This window comes from Syngnathus floridae, chromosome 16, assembly GCF_059516105.1.
Source record: "Syngnathus floridae isolate MCC-2025c chromosome 16, RoL_Sflo_1.0, whole genome shotgun sequence".
Taxonomy (NCBI): Eukaryota; Metazoa; Chordata; class Actinopteri; order Syngnathiformes; family Syngnathidae; genus Syngnathus; species Syngnathus floridae.
The window spans coordinates 3,101,999-3,115,037 of record NC_142428.1 but is presented as its reverse complement, the minus strand read 5'-3'; the positions used below and the strand labels follow the sequence as shown (position 1 = coordinate 3,115,037).

The 13,039-nt window shown below is 46.3% G+C and overlaps 1 protein-coding gene and 1 long non-coding RNA gene across 4 annotated transcripts; both read left to right on the top strand.

The window, feature by feature from the left end:
- The first annotated feature begins 282 nt into the window (after positions 1–282).
- Positions 283–5,867, top strand: LOC148385066 (uncharacterized). The gene is made up of 3 exons (XR_015863474.1): positions 283–409; positions 2,569–2,697; positions 5,068–5,867. It is a non-coding gene; the product is annotated as an uncharacterized LOC148385066 (long non-coding RNA).
- A 12-nt stretch (positions 5,868–5,879) lies between these two features.
- LOC148385065 (uncharacterized) lies at positions 5,880–12,007 on the top strand. Of its 3 annotated transcripts, none has more exons than XR_015863468.1 (9): positions 5,880–6,529; positions 6,700–6,757; positions 6,838–6,865; positions 7,452–7,562; positions 7,661–8,852; positions 8,918–10,222; positions 10,292–10,396; positions 11,056–11,123; positions 11,378–12,007. XR_015863468.1 is itself a non-coding variant. In XM_088400805.1 (9 exons), exons 5-9 carry the CDS (start codon positions 10,043–10,045, stop codon positions 11,520–11,522), a joined length of 417 nt encoding a protein of 138 aa, XP_088256931.1. In that variant the 5' UTR covers positions 6,004–6,529; positions 6,700–6,757; positions 6,838–7,562; positions 7,661–8,852; positions 8,918–10,042; the 3' UTR covers positions 11,523–12,007. The 3 variants fall into 3 exon arrangements, 1 of the variants encoding a protein (XP_088256931.1); XR_015863467.1 differs by having other exon boundaries at positions 6,838–7,289; XM_088400805.1 differs by having other exon boundaries at positions 6,004–6,529; positions 6,838–7,562; positions 8,918–10,065; positions 10,147–10,222.
- The last annotated feature ends 1,032 nt before the right edge of the window (positions 12,008–13,039 follow it).

Genomic DNA, 13,039 nt, shown 5'->3' with positions numbered 1-13,039 from the left:
GCGACTTATCTGACAAGGAGGAGCAGTCGAAGCGAGCTGATTGGCTGAGATCCAGCTTCGTCATCACCTTAATAGGCAGTCATTAAATAACTCTAGCTGTAGCTCACTTGGTAGGAACACTCACTACTAGATTAGTAGGTGGTTGATTCAAATCCTTTGGCTGTACAGTATCAATGTCTTTGAACATATTATTACGTCTAGTCTTTTATTGATCCCCTTCACACATTCAATGTAATGGTAACATTGTTTCTTCTTTACAGAACAGTTTTAAGGCCAAGAGCTTGATGGCACAATGGTTGGCACAAATGATTTTATCTGACAAGGAGCAGCAGTCAAAGCGAGCTGATTGGCTGATCCAGACTCGTAACCACCTTTAAGGCTTTGTCCCTGAAAATGAAAATACGCAAAAGTACGTCAGGATTTGCTTCAGAACACAAGCACAAACTTGTGGCTTCATTCTCGCTATGTGACAGAGCAGAGGCTAAGTGTTGCAGGAAGTTAGACAGGAATTGATACCAACGCAATCCAGGAAGTGCGTAAATGGGTTTCTGCCAGATGGAAGTGTTCGGAATGGTTTAATCCAGGTGCATGGGAACATGATCAGAAAGTGTGTATGATAAGGTTTATGACTTGATGATTAGCACAACATTGCACCGTGGTACATCGCTGCGCAGTAATAAATGCCACTGCTGTTCGGGCGCAGCTTGGTGATGACCATTTTGCACGTTTCGCCATATTCTGCCTTCCCCTCCAACTTCACATCGTTCCAGTCAGGCTCCATTGTGGGGTTACTGGAGTACATGTATCCGATGAGCTGCATGCCCGCATGGCGCTGATGGTACCACAGGATCTGGTAGTAGTTCGTTATGGTGTGTGAACACTCAATCGTGACCGAGCGGTCCGCCGCCTCCACGATGTCGGCTGGTTTCTGCATGACATTCTGTCCTGAGGAAAAGATAAAAGACCAATGAGAACCTCCGAATGATCTAACATCACATCTACTTGACCGACATTTACATTTTAAAAATCAAATGCACGATTAGTTGTGAAGAATAATCAAATATGAGCCTTGTTGTACCTGAGAGCGGAGTAGCAGTGGCAGCAATGCTCAACAACAAGAGGTACATCATGTCGTCTGCTTCACTTGAGGTTGCGAGCTTGCGGCTTATCTGACAAGGAGGAGCAATCGAAGCGAGCTGATTGGCTGAGATCCAGCTTCGTCATCACCTTAATAGGCAGTCAATAAATAACTAGCTGTAGCTCACTTGGTAGGAACACTCACTACTAGATTAGTAGGTGGTTGATTCAAATCCTTTGGCTGTACAGTATCAATGTCTTTGAACATATTATTACGTCTAGTCTTTTATTGATCCCCTTCACACATTCAATGTAATGGTAACATTGTTTCTTCTTTACAGAACACTTCTAAGGCCAAGAGCTTGATGGCGCAGTGGTTGGCACAAATGATTTTATCTGACAAGGAGCAGCAGTCGAAGCGAGCTGATTGGCTGATCCAGACTCGTCCCTGAAAATGAAAATACGCAAAAGTACGTCAGCAATTGCTTCAGAACACAAGCACAAACTTGTGGCTTCATTCTCGTTATGTGACAGAGCAGAGGCTAAGCGTTGCAGGAAGTTAGACAGTAAGTGATATCAACGCAATCCAGGAAGTGCGTGAAGGGTTTCTGCCAGATGGAAGTGTTCGGAATGGTTTAATCCAGGTGCATGGGAACATGATCAGAAAGTGTGTATGATAAGGTTTATGACTTGATGATTAGCACAACATTGCACCGTGGTCCTTCGCTGCGCAGTAATAAATGCCACTGCTGTTCGGGCGCAACTTGGGGATGACCATTTTGCACGTTTGGCCATATTCTGCGTTCCCCTCCAACTTCACATCGTTCCAGTCAGGCTCTATTATGGGGTTATTGTAGTTCATGTATCCAATGAGCACCATGCCTGCATCACGCTGATGGTACCACAGGATCTGGTAGTAGTCCGTTATGGTGTGTGAACACTCAATCGTGACCGAGCGGTCCGCCGCCTCCACGATGTCGGCAGGTTTCTGCATGACATTCTGTCCTGAGGAAAAGATTAAAGACCATTGAGAACGTCCGAATGATCTAACATCACATCTATTTGACCGACATTTACATCTTAAAAACTAAATGCACTATTAATTGTGAAGAATAATCAAATATGAGCACAGTATTGCCATGTTGTACCTGAGAGCGGAGTAGCAGTGGCAGCAATGCTCAACAATAAGAGGTACATCACGTCGTCTGCTTCACTTGAGGTTGCGAGCTTGCGGCTTATCTGACAAGGAGGAGCAATCGAAGCGAGCTGATTGGCTGAGATCCAGCTTCGTCATCACCTTTAATAGGCAGTCAATAAATAACTCTAGCTGTAGCTCACTTGGTAGGAACACTCACTACTAGATTAGTAGGTGGTTGATTCAAATCCTTTGGCTGTACAGTATCAATGTCTTTGAACATATTCTTACGTCTAGTCTTTTATTGATCCCCTTCACACATTCAATGTAATGGTAACATTGTTTCTTCTTTACAGAACAGTTCTAAGGCCAAGAGCTTGATGGCACAATGGTTGGCACAAATGATTTTATCTGACAAGGAGCAACAGTCGAAGCGAGCTGATTGGCTGATCCAGACTCGTCCCTGAAAATGAAAATACGCAAAAGTACGTCAGCAATTGCTTCAGAACACAAGCACAAACTTGTGGCTTCATTCTCGTTATGTGACAGAGCAGAGGCTAAGCGTTGCAGGAAGTTAGACAGTAAGTGATATCAACGCAATCCAGGAAGTGCGTGAAGGGTTTCTGCCAGATGGAAGTGTTCGGAATGGTTTAATCCAGGTGCATGGGAACATGATCAGAAAATGTGTATGATAAGGTTTATGCCTTGATGATTAGCACAACATTGCACCGTGGTACTTCGCTGCGCAGTAATAAATGCCACTGCTGTTCGGGCGCAGCTTGGGGATGACCATTTTGCACGTTTCGCCATCATCTGCGTTCCCCTCCAACTTCACATCTTTCCAGTCAGGCTCTATTATGGGGTTATTGTAGTTCATGTATCCAATGAGCTGCATGCCTGCATCGCGCTGATGGTACCACAGGATCAGATCGTAGTTCGTTATGGTGTGTGAACACTCAATCGTGACCGAGCGGTCCGCCGCCTCCACGATGTCGGCCGGTTTCTGCATGACATTCTGTCCTGAAGAAAAGACCATTGAGAAGCTCCGAATGATCTAACATCACATCTACTTGACCGACATTTGCATCTTAAAAATTAAATGCACTATTAATTGTGAAGAATAATCAAATATGAGCCTTGTTGTACCTGAGAGCGGAGTAGCAGTGGCAGCAATGCTCAACAACAAGAGGTACATCACGTCGTCTGCTTCACTTGAGGTTGCGAGCTTGCGGCTTATCTGACAAGGAGGAGCAGTCGAAGCGAGCTGATTGGCTGAGATCTGCAAAGAAAACGAGGAAAGTTGACATTGAGGGCCGTCGCTTTCAAGAGAAATGGGAATTACAATACTTCTTCACTGAAAATCAAGGCAATTGTGTTTGTCTAATTCGTAAAGAGACTGTTGCCTTGTTTAAGGATTTCAACCTAAAGAGACGCCATCAGGCTAAACATGCTAACACATACGACAAGCTAACAGGGAGTGACCGCGCTGATAAAGTGAAGCAGCCTGTAGACGTGACACAAACTATTACTTTCTGAAAAATATTGTAAATGACAAGAGCAAAATTCACTTGTTTTAAGTTTTAATAATAACAGACAACTTTAAATTACTTATAACTCCTGTTTAAAATGTTCATGAGGCAGAAATAATTTTAAACTCTTAAATTATTTCATACAGTTTGTTCAGTTATCTGACTCTTCAGAAGGCAGAATTTGTGTTTTTAAAGTTGTTCACATCTGCCTGAGTGGTTTATATTTGGTTATTTTGTCATTTAAAAATAAAGACAATTGTTACAATGAAATTTGTTTCATAACAGTATGTATTTGCATGAAATTTCTGTAGTTAAAAAATGTCTGAAAAAACGATTGGCCCCCGTGGCCCCTTCACGTTATCAAATCTGGCCCTCCTTGCAAAGTTTGGATACCCCTGGGCTAAGCGTTGCATGAAGTTAGACAGGAAGTGCGTGAAGGGCCTGTGCCAGGTGGAAGTGTTTGGTAATGGTTTAATCCAGGTGCATGGGAACATGATCAGAAAGTGTGTATGATAAGGTTTATGACTTGATGATTAGCACAACATTGCACCGTGGTACTTCGCTGCGCAGTAATAAATGCCACTGCTGTTCGGGCGCAGCTTGGGGATGACCATTTTGCACGTTTGGCCTAAACCTGCGTTCCCCTCCAACTTCACATCGTTCCAGTCAGGCTCCATTGTGGGGTTACTGTAGTACATGTATCCGATGAGCAGCATGCCTGCATCATGCTGATGGTACCACAGGATCTGGTAGTAGTCCGTTATGGTGTGTGAACACTCAATCGTGACCGAGCGGTCCGCCGCCTCCACGATGTCGGCGGGTTTCTGCATGACATTCTGTCCTGAGGAAAAGATTAAAGACCATTGAGAACGTCCGAATGATCTAACATCACATCTATTTGACCGACATTTACATCTTAAAAATTAAATGCACTATTAATTGTGAAGAATAATCAAATATGAGCACAGTATTGCCTTGTTTTACCTGAGAGCGGAGTAGCAGTGGCAGCAATGCTCAACAACAAGAGGTACATCACGTCGTCTGCTTCACTTGAGGTTGCGAGCTTGCGACTTATCTGACAAGGAGGAGCAGTCGAAGTGAGCTGATTGGCTGAGATCCAGCTTCGTCATCATCTTAATAGGCAGTCATTAAATAACTCTAGCTGTAGCTCACTTGGTAGGAACACTCACTACTAGATTAGTAGGTGGTTGATTCAAATCCTTTGGCTGTACAGTATCAATGTCTTTGAACATATTATTACATCTAGTCTTTTATTGATCCCCTTCACACATTCAATGTAATGGTAACATCGTTTCTTCTTTACAGAACACTTCTAAGGCCAAGAGCTTGATGGCGCAGTGGTTGGCACAAATGATTTTATCTGACAAGGAGCAGCAGTCGAAGCGAGCTGATTGGCTGATCCGGACTCGTAACCACCTTTAAGGCTTTGTCCCTGAAAATGAAAATACGCAAAAGTACGTCAGTAATTGCTTCAGAACACAAGCACAAACTTGTGGCTTCATTCTTGTTATGTGACAGAGCAGAGGCTAAGCGTTGCAGGAAGTTAGACAGGAAGTGCGTGAAGGGCTTGTGCCAGATGGAAGTGTTCGGAATGGTTTAATCCAGGTGCATGGGAACATGATCAGAAAGTGTGTATGATAAGGTTTATGACTTGATGATTAGCACAACATTGCACCGTGGTCCTTCGCTGCGCAGTAATAAATGCCACTGCTGTTCGGGCGCAGCTTGGGGATGACCATTTTGCACGTTTCGCCATAATCTGCGTTCCCCTCCAACGTCACATCGTTCCAGTCAGGCTCCATTGTGGGGTTACTGTAGTACATGTATCCGATGAGCTGCATGCCCGCATCGCGGTGATGGTACCACAGGATCTGGTAGTAGTTCGTTATGGTGTGTGAACACTCAATCGTGACCGAGCGGTCCGCCGCCTCCACGATGTCGGCTGGTTTCTGCATGACATTCTGTCCTGAGGAAAAGATAAAAGACCAATGAGAACCTCCGAATGATCTAACATCACATCTACTTGACCGACATTTACATTTTAAAAATCAAATGCACGATTAGTTGTGAAGAATAATCAAATATGAGCCTTGTTGTACCTGAGAGCGGAGTAGCAGTGGCAGCAATGCTCAACAACAAGAGGTACATCATGTCGTCTGCTTCACTTGAGGTTGCGAGCTTGCGGCTTATCTGACAAGGAGGAGCAGTCGAAGCGAGCTGATTGGCTGAGATCCAGCTTCGTCATCACCTTTAATAGGCAGCCAACAAGCAACTCGAGCTTTTATTTATTTGATATGACTCAAGAATTGTCTCTGTGCAACGGTGTGGTGTTTCTTAACAACTGAATTGAAAATGAGTCCACTGCAACGGCCGCAGAATTTTTGCAAGAACAATTCATTTCAGGATGAACTATCGATACAAATGTTTTCATTTGATTGAAGGCAATGGTGTTAACCACTCGACCGGAGCCTGCTCGGAAACAAAAGGAGATTTGGTCCTATTGATAGGGTATCCATCCAAACATGTTGGGTGTTCAAAGTTTCAACGGATAGTCAGTCCGAAGCAACCCTTTCCACCGTAGTCATAATGACAGGCGACCACCTGGTGGCGTCAGTGTGCCGAGCGTCGTTGGACGATCAGGAGAAGAAGATTTGAATTGACGGATGTGACGTCTGGGCTTTAGGTAAATTGAAGACAGGTGTGCTCGCTCAAGGGGAGTTATCATATGCAGGTGCCACCGAGCTCGTGGCGGCGGACGGTTTCTCAGGTAAGCTAGCATGCTAGCAAATGTTTGTCGTCTCCTGCTGCTTTTCACGACGGACGCCGTGTTTGTAGCACGATTTTCGCGCTCAAGGAGAGTTCTCCAATGCAGGAGCCACCAAATGTTTGTCGTTTCTTGCCGTTTCTCACGACGGACGCCATGTTTGTTTGTCGCAGAATTGTCGTCCTCTGGTAACTCGGCAACGTGACGTCCACCGCGACGGTGGGCCTGGAGGTAAATTGTAGGCCGCAGGCCATTTAGCCCGTGAGCAAATGTTTGCAGTATCTTACGATGCCATTTATTATTTCTTGCAGGATTTTCGCTGTCTAGGGAGTGCTTGAGGTTTGGGCACGGCACGCCACAATCGACTTTGCGTCGCGTCGTTGCGCGTTTTGGTGGTATTTTAAATGTCTTTCGCGTTTTTTTTTTGTTTTTTTTAATGCTGGCCAGCATTTTTTCATTCGTTTGTTTGTAGAAGGTTCGTAAATGACGCCGCCGATAAGCGTGTGTTTGTCTGACTATAGGAAATGTTAGTTTGACTCTAGTCAACTAAACCATATTTTTATTATTTTATATCATGCGTGTGCCGTTTCCGCGTTATGCAAACTGATAAATGTAACGAATTTGTTACGTCATGTCCAAATCAGAGCAACGCCATTCAAAGATGGCGCCCGCCCACTCTCGTTCCGTTACGCAACAAACATTTGCGCGCGTTATTTTCTCCCGTTTTGGACGCCGCCAACCTGGATCATCTGTCCAATGTGAGGTGAGTTGATGAATGATGAAATGAAAATATGAATTATAATCCTGAATAATTATTATAATTTACTACAATATGATATATTTTTTCAACTGCAAAACTCTACTTAGTATGTATGAAATTAAAATATCTATTTTTGTTGCAATAATTTCTGTTTGTCTTTTGTAGCACTAGAAATGACTGCCCAGCCAGCATCCTTCTATACAAAGCAAGCAGGAGGCTCTTGAGGAGCTATTTTAGTGATGCTGAGGACACTGAGGAAGAGTAGTCCTAAATCAGGTGAAAACCTGTTTCTGTCAAGTTTCAGCTTCCCAACACACAATGGTTGTCAAGTTTTAGCTTCCCAGCACGCAATTAATGACTCTGTGTTATTGTAGGCTGCAAGAGGAGCCGAATGGGAAAAGTATAATTCCATATGAAAGGAGCAATGGCCTATCCAAAGGAGCAATGGCCTATCCAAAGGAGCAATGGCCTATCCAAAGGAGCAATGGCCTATCCAAAGGAGCAATGGCCTATCGAAAGGAGCAATGGCCTATCCAAAGGAGCAATGGCCAATCCAAAGGAGCAATGGCCAATCCAAAGGAGCAATGGCCAATCCAAAGGAGCAATGGCCTATCCAAAGGAGCAATGGCCTATCCAAAGGAGCAATGGCCTATCCAAAGGAGCAATGGCCTATCCAAAGGAGCAATGGCCTATCCAAAGGAGCAATGCCCATATCCAAAGGAGCAATGCCCATATCCAAAGGAGCAATGCCATATCCTAAAGAGCAATGCCATATCCTAAAGAGCAATGCCATATCAAGTCAAGAATCAAGCAGCATGCTGCAAAAGTCAACACGTGCAGATCATGTGCCCAGGAGGGGGCAGTGTGGTTGCCTTTGGTTATGGGTGCACGACGGAAAGGTTGCAGGTGTGGACAGTGTTTGGGGGTCTGATGGTTGGTCTTGCTTAAGAGGTTGTGGCTTATCTGGATCCAGCGGTGTCTTGTGCTTGGTTGCCATTGACGGCTCACTTGGGGGAGGACGTTGTGACTTGGATGGACACAAAACTGAACTTTGACGCGGAGCCCAATGTCCAAGCTTGCCATATGACTTGTACCATTTTGTGTTTTTTTCTAACCTGCCACTGTCGTATTTGCTGCGTTCTTTGTTCTCCCCCATCGGTGTAGGGCGGCGTTGAAGCGAGCCGATCCCGAATGTCCATTTTTGCAATTTGACTTGTACCATTTTGTCTTTTTCTAACCTGCCACTGTTGCACTTCATCTAACCCTAACCTACCACCACTGTGGTACTTGTGTTCTTTGTTCTCCCCTAGGTGTAGGACAGCATTGGAGCGAGACGCTAACATTGTCTTTTTCTAACCTACCACTGTTGTGCTTGATCTAAGCTGTGTCCTTTGTTCTCTAGGCGTAGGGGGCGGTGTTCGGGCGAGCCGGTCCACGAGGAAGACGTAATGATGCGAGCAGCGCCCAACTCATTGCAACTTCTGCCATTTGCAGGCCGGACACAAAAGGGGGGGGGCACACGGCCTGATCCGACGGTCACCAATAGTCGCTAGCCGCAGTGATCAAGTAAGCACGTGACCGACAACTTGGGGTGCTCTTTGAGTTTCTAGCATTTGTTTCTGTTTCTGCAGATGGCGACCGGGATGTGACATGATCTGATCAGAGGTGAACGGACCGCTGCGGCATCGCTCTGAAGTCGCCGAGTTTTGAGGGAGACCCCCCGCTTCCCAGGAGGCGTTGACCTGCGCAGCTTCAATGTGTGAAATGGATTTTTTTTTTTTTTTAAATTACACCAGCGGTGTCCCAATGTCTGCTTGAGGGCTGCATACTGAAACAAATTCTGAATTCTTTGACGCCAATTCATTAGATCAATCACGAAATGTTTCCATTGATATTTAGTGCTACAAAGCAGTGTTGTGTTTATCGTGTGGTGTGTTGATCAAGTTGCCCCGAGGCTGCCATTTGGACACCAATGGTGACGTGTGTGTAGGGCTGCACGTGTATTGGAAAACTGCCATATGGTGGTCTAGGTTATTGACATGCACTTTAAGACAGCAAAGATTTTTTCTTTCATGTCTCAAATGAAACATGTTTTCTTGCCTAACTATTTGTCATGCGTTAAGACGATAAGTCATTGATGTAAGTTCAAGGGAACTAATCTTACTGATCTCATTGCGATCAAATAGTTAACCTCCATCCAAGAATTTTGCACAACTTTCCTCAAAGCAGTGGTCTGGCCCAATACTGCCATATCATTGATTTTCCAAAATGTTGTGCAGCCCATTGAGTGCCAAACGCGCAGCGACGGCAAGCGACCGCGCAAGCGACTGCAAGCGACTGCAAGCGACGGCAAGCGCAAGCGACGGCAAGCGCAAGCGACGGCAAGCGCAAGCGACGGCAAGCGCAAGCGACGGCAAGCGCAAGCGACGGCAAGCGCAAGCGACGGCAAGCGCAAGCGACGGCAAGCGCAAGCGACGGCAAGCGCAAGCGACGGCAAGCGCAAGCGACGGCAAGCGCAAGCGACGGCAAGCGCAAGCGACGGCAAGCGCAAGCGACGGCAAGCGCAAGCGACGGCAAGCGCAAGCGACGGCGCAGCGAGACTTTTGTGCTTGTCTTGCAAGGTGGAAGAGACGATGTATGAAACGAAGAGCCGGTGGACGGAGGCAACCAGACCCGTGATTGGTGAGCGGGTTGCAAAGGAAGGAATCACCCAAAGAAAGTAGTCGCCAAGTGTTGAAGAGGAGCCTGATGCATGAATGGCCAAGGCTGGCCAGAGGCGGTGACATGGCAATCCAATCTGCAAGCGTAGTGTACACACTTGTTGGTTTTAATTTCATTTCCTTTTTTTTCTGCCTCTCAGCTGGCAGCGGATGGGGCGAGCGCCAGCCTGCACCGAGAGGGACTGGGCAGCACCCACAAGACCAGGGAGGGGGCAGGTAATGAGTACGTTGACAGAATTGAACCGCATGCAACTGAGTGCCCTTGTCTTTTTGCGCTTGTGCGAGGCGAAAGACGAGTCCAACACCGGCCGGAGCAGACCCGGACCTTGGCCCGTGACGAGCGGCCCACACGAGACTGATGGGTGCAGATGCAGCCAGCGTTTTGGGGGGGTATGACTTTGTTTCTTCTTTTGTGCTTTCCCTACCCCTGTCTGTTTGAATAGGGTAACTAGTAGCACGCACGGGCATTTGGGTTGCTGTGACCCTCTAGATACGAATCGGCAAAGTAGACACCCCCTGCCCCCCTCCCCCGCTTCCTCCCCCCCCCCTCTATCACTCTCTTTCTCCAACGCGCCCGGCAGTACCTGCATGGCCTGGTGCACTCAGGGTGGAACGTGGCTATACCTTGCCCTTTGTGGAATACCAGGGTATAATGTCTGCCAGACTGGGTCCCAGTGTCGTCGACGGTGTCGAGGACAAGGAGATTCTCCGTGACGCTCTCCGTGACGTCACGTTTTCCTCTGTTTTTCCTCTCGGGGCCAAGCCAGCTCTACTCAGGGGGAACTGGCCGGTTGCGCTTAAGTGCGCACCAAAGCCTCTTATCTCCTCTCACTTTCTCCCTCCTTCCCTCTCTCCCTCCCTCCCTTTTTGTAAGGGGTTAAACATTTCATAACCCGCATCGCTCCAATGCGGGAGGGCCGTATGAGACATGTGCCAGCCCGTGCGTGCCGGTAGTTACCTGATTCAAACTTACCTTAATCAAGGTTGGGGGGGGGTGCTAGTGAAATTTTTCCCCTTGCCTAAACCACCACAATATGTCTGCCTTTCAGGATGGCTGGGGCGGTGGATCGGACGAGTGCCTGCACAGAGGGACTGGACAGGACCGCAAGACCAGAGGGTAATAAAAAACTTTATTTGTAGAGCACCATTCATACAAGAAATGCAGCTCAAAGCACTTTACAACAAAGAAAGAAATTATAAGCATTGAATTCTTCATATAGGAACAGACATAAAAAGAAAACAAAAACATTCATGTATGCATACGCAATTAATAAAGGGAGCTTAAAATAGGAGCAAGCTTTAATAGACAGGTAATGAGTACGTCCACAGAAGTGAACCGCGTGCAACAGAGTCCCGTTTTTCTTTTTGCAGTGGCACGAGGCGGAGGATGAGTCCAAACATCAAATACCGGCCGGGGGGGAGCCAACCTTCACCCGTGATGAGCGGCCGACACGAGACGGACGGGTGCGGATGCGGCGAGGGCAGAGCGCCCAGCCAGCATTTAAGGAGAGTATGACTGTTTTTCCTTTTGTGCTTTCTTTCTTTCCCTCCCTCCCTCCACTTTTTCACTGGGTGTGCACACTGGCCGTCTGCATGAGGCCTCTCTCTTTCTCAGCGCTGCGTCATTTTGCAATATTGTTGTTTTATTGTTATTGTGTTTTTTTAAATACATGAAGTGAACTGTTTGTACTGTAATTGTGTGTGCGTGTACCTCTGAACCTGAATTAAACTGAACTGAATTTAAGTGGTCCATTTTAAACATTGGCATGGGCAGTCTATTGTGCATACAAACTGGAATCATTTGAAACCTTCTCAATGACAAGACATTTGTAAAGTTAGTCTCAAACCAAATTGTCTTGTTTAATATGCAGTGTCAGGCTTTTTATATTTTTTTACTACACAAAGAAAAGCTGCATGCATTCTAAATTGTTGACAAAAGTGTTTTCGTCAATGTGTGTGTCTCTAAAATGTACAAAGCAACTTCATTTGCATAATAAACTTCCAAACCACATGCTAAAAAATATTCATGTGATGCAGAAAGTCTTCTGTAGCTTGCTAAGATTTGCCAACTTGAGCAATGCCGTATCCGAACCTGAGGCTGGGGGTTGCCCGTCCATGTGCCTAATCCCTCGGGCATTGATACATCAGCAATGTCAAGTTTATTTGTATAGCCCTAAATCTCAAACAGTCTCAAAGGGCTTCACATAGACAAAAAATTGACAATTATTCTCAAAGCATCCCCTGATCTTAAGCTCCCAATGCTTCTTTCTAGGTCTCATGTCCTCAGCACTGCAAACCTTTGTGCCGGTAAGCCATATGAAGTAAATGACGGAACACCTCCTCTAATGTGTATCAAGCATACCAGATGGTGTTTTAGAATAGCCTAGAATATTAAGTTACAAAAAGTTTAAAAAAAGTTTGAAAAAAATTACTAAAGTTTAAAAAAGTTATATATTTGCTCCAAGGAGGGAGTATTGACAAATGTCACCACCTTCATAGTCTGCGCATTGTGTGCTTCGCAGCGCGGTGTAGACAGCAGGGGGCGCAGGTAGCATGGGGGGGTAGTAGGCGCAGGCGGCAGGGGCCGCAGGTGGCGCAGGCGGCAGGGGGCGCAGGCAGCAGGGGTGGGGAGTCGAACCCTGGATCTCAGGTGTTCGAGCGCAGCGACGGAGCCACTCGCCAAGCGCGGCGAGCTCGGCAGTGACCCCGCTTTCCCTTCGAGTCATTCTTATACGTTCAGTATTGCGCTCCGCGCGCTGGGTAAGTACAAAAGAGAACTGGCGGCCGCCGGCTCCCATGTCGCACTGGCCGACCCTAAGCCTAACCCTAACCCCTCTGAAGGTTTTTATAGATACTGATGATGGTGTTACAAATACTTTCATGTACAGTGTAAATCCCCTTCAAGGAAATTTAATTTATATACGTGTGTATATATATGATAAATCTGAATCTAATGGTGACCTCAAGTGTTTTTAAATATTTCCATCTGTTAATTTCCTTTGGGCCGAGCCCCCTCCGGCCTGCACCTGTAAA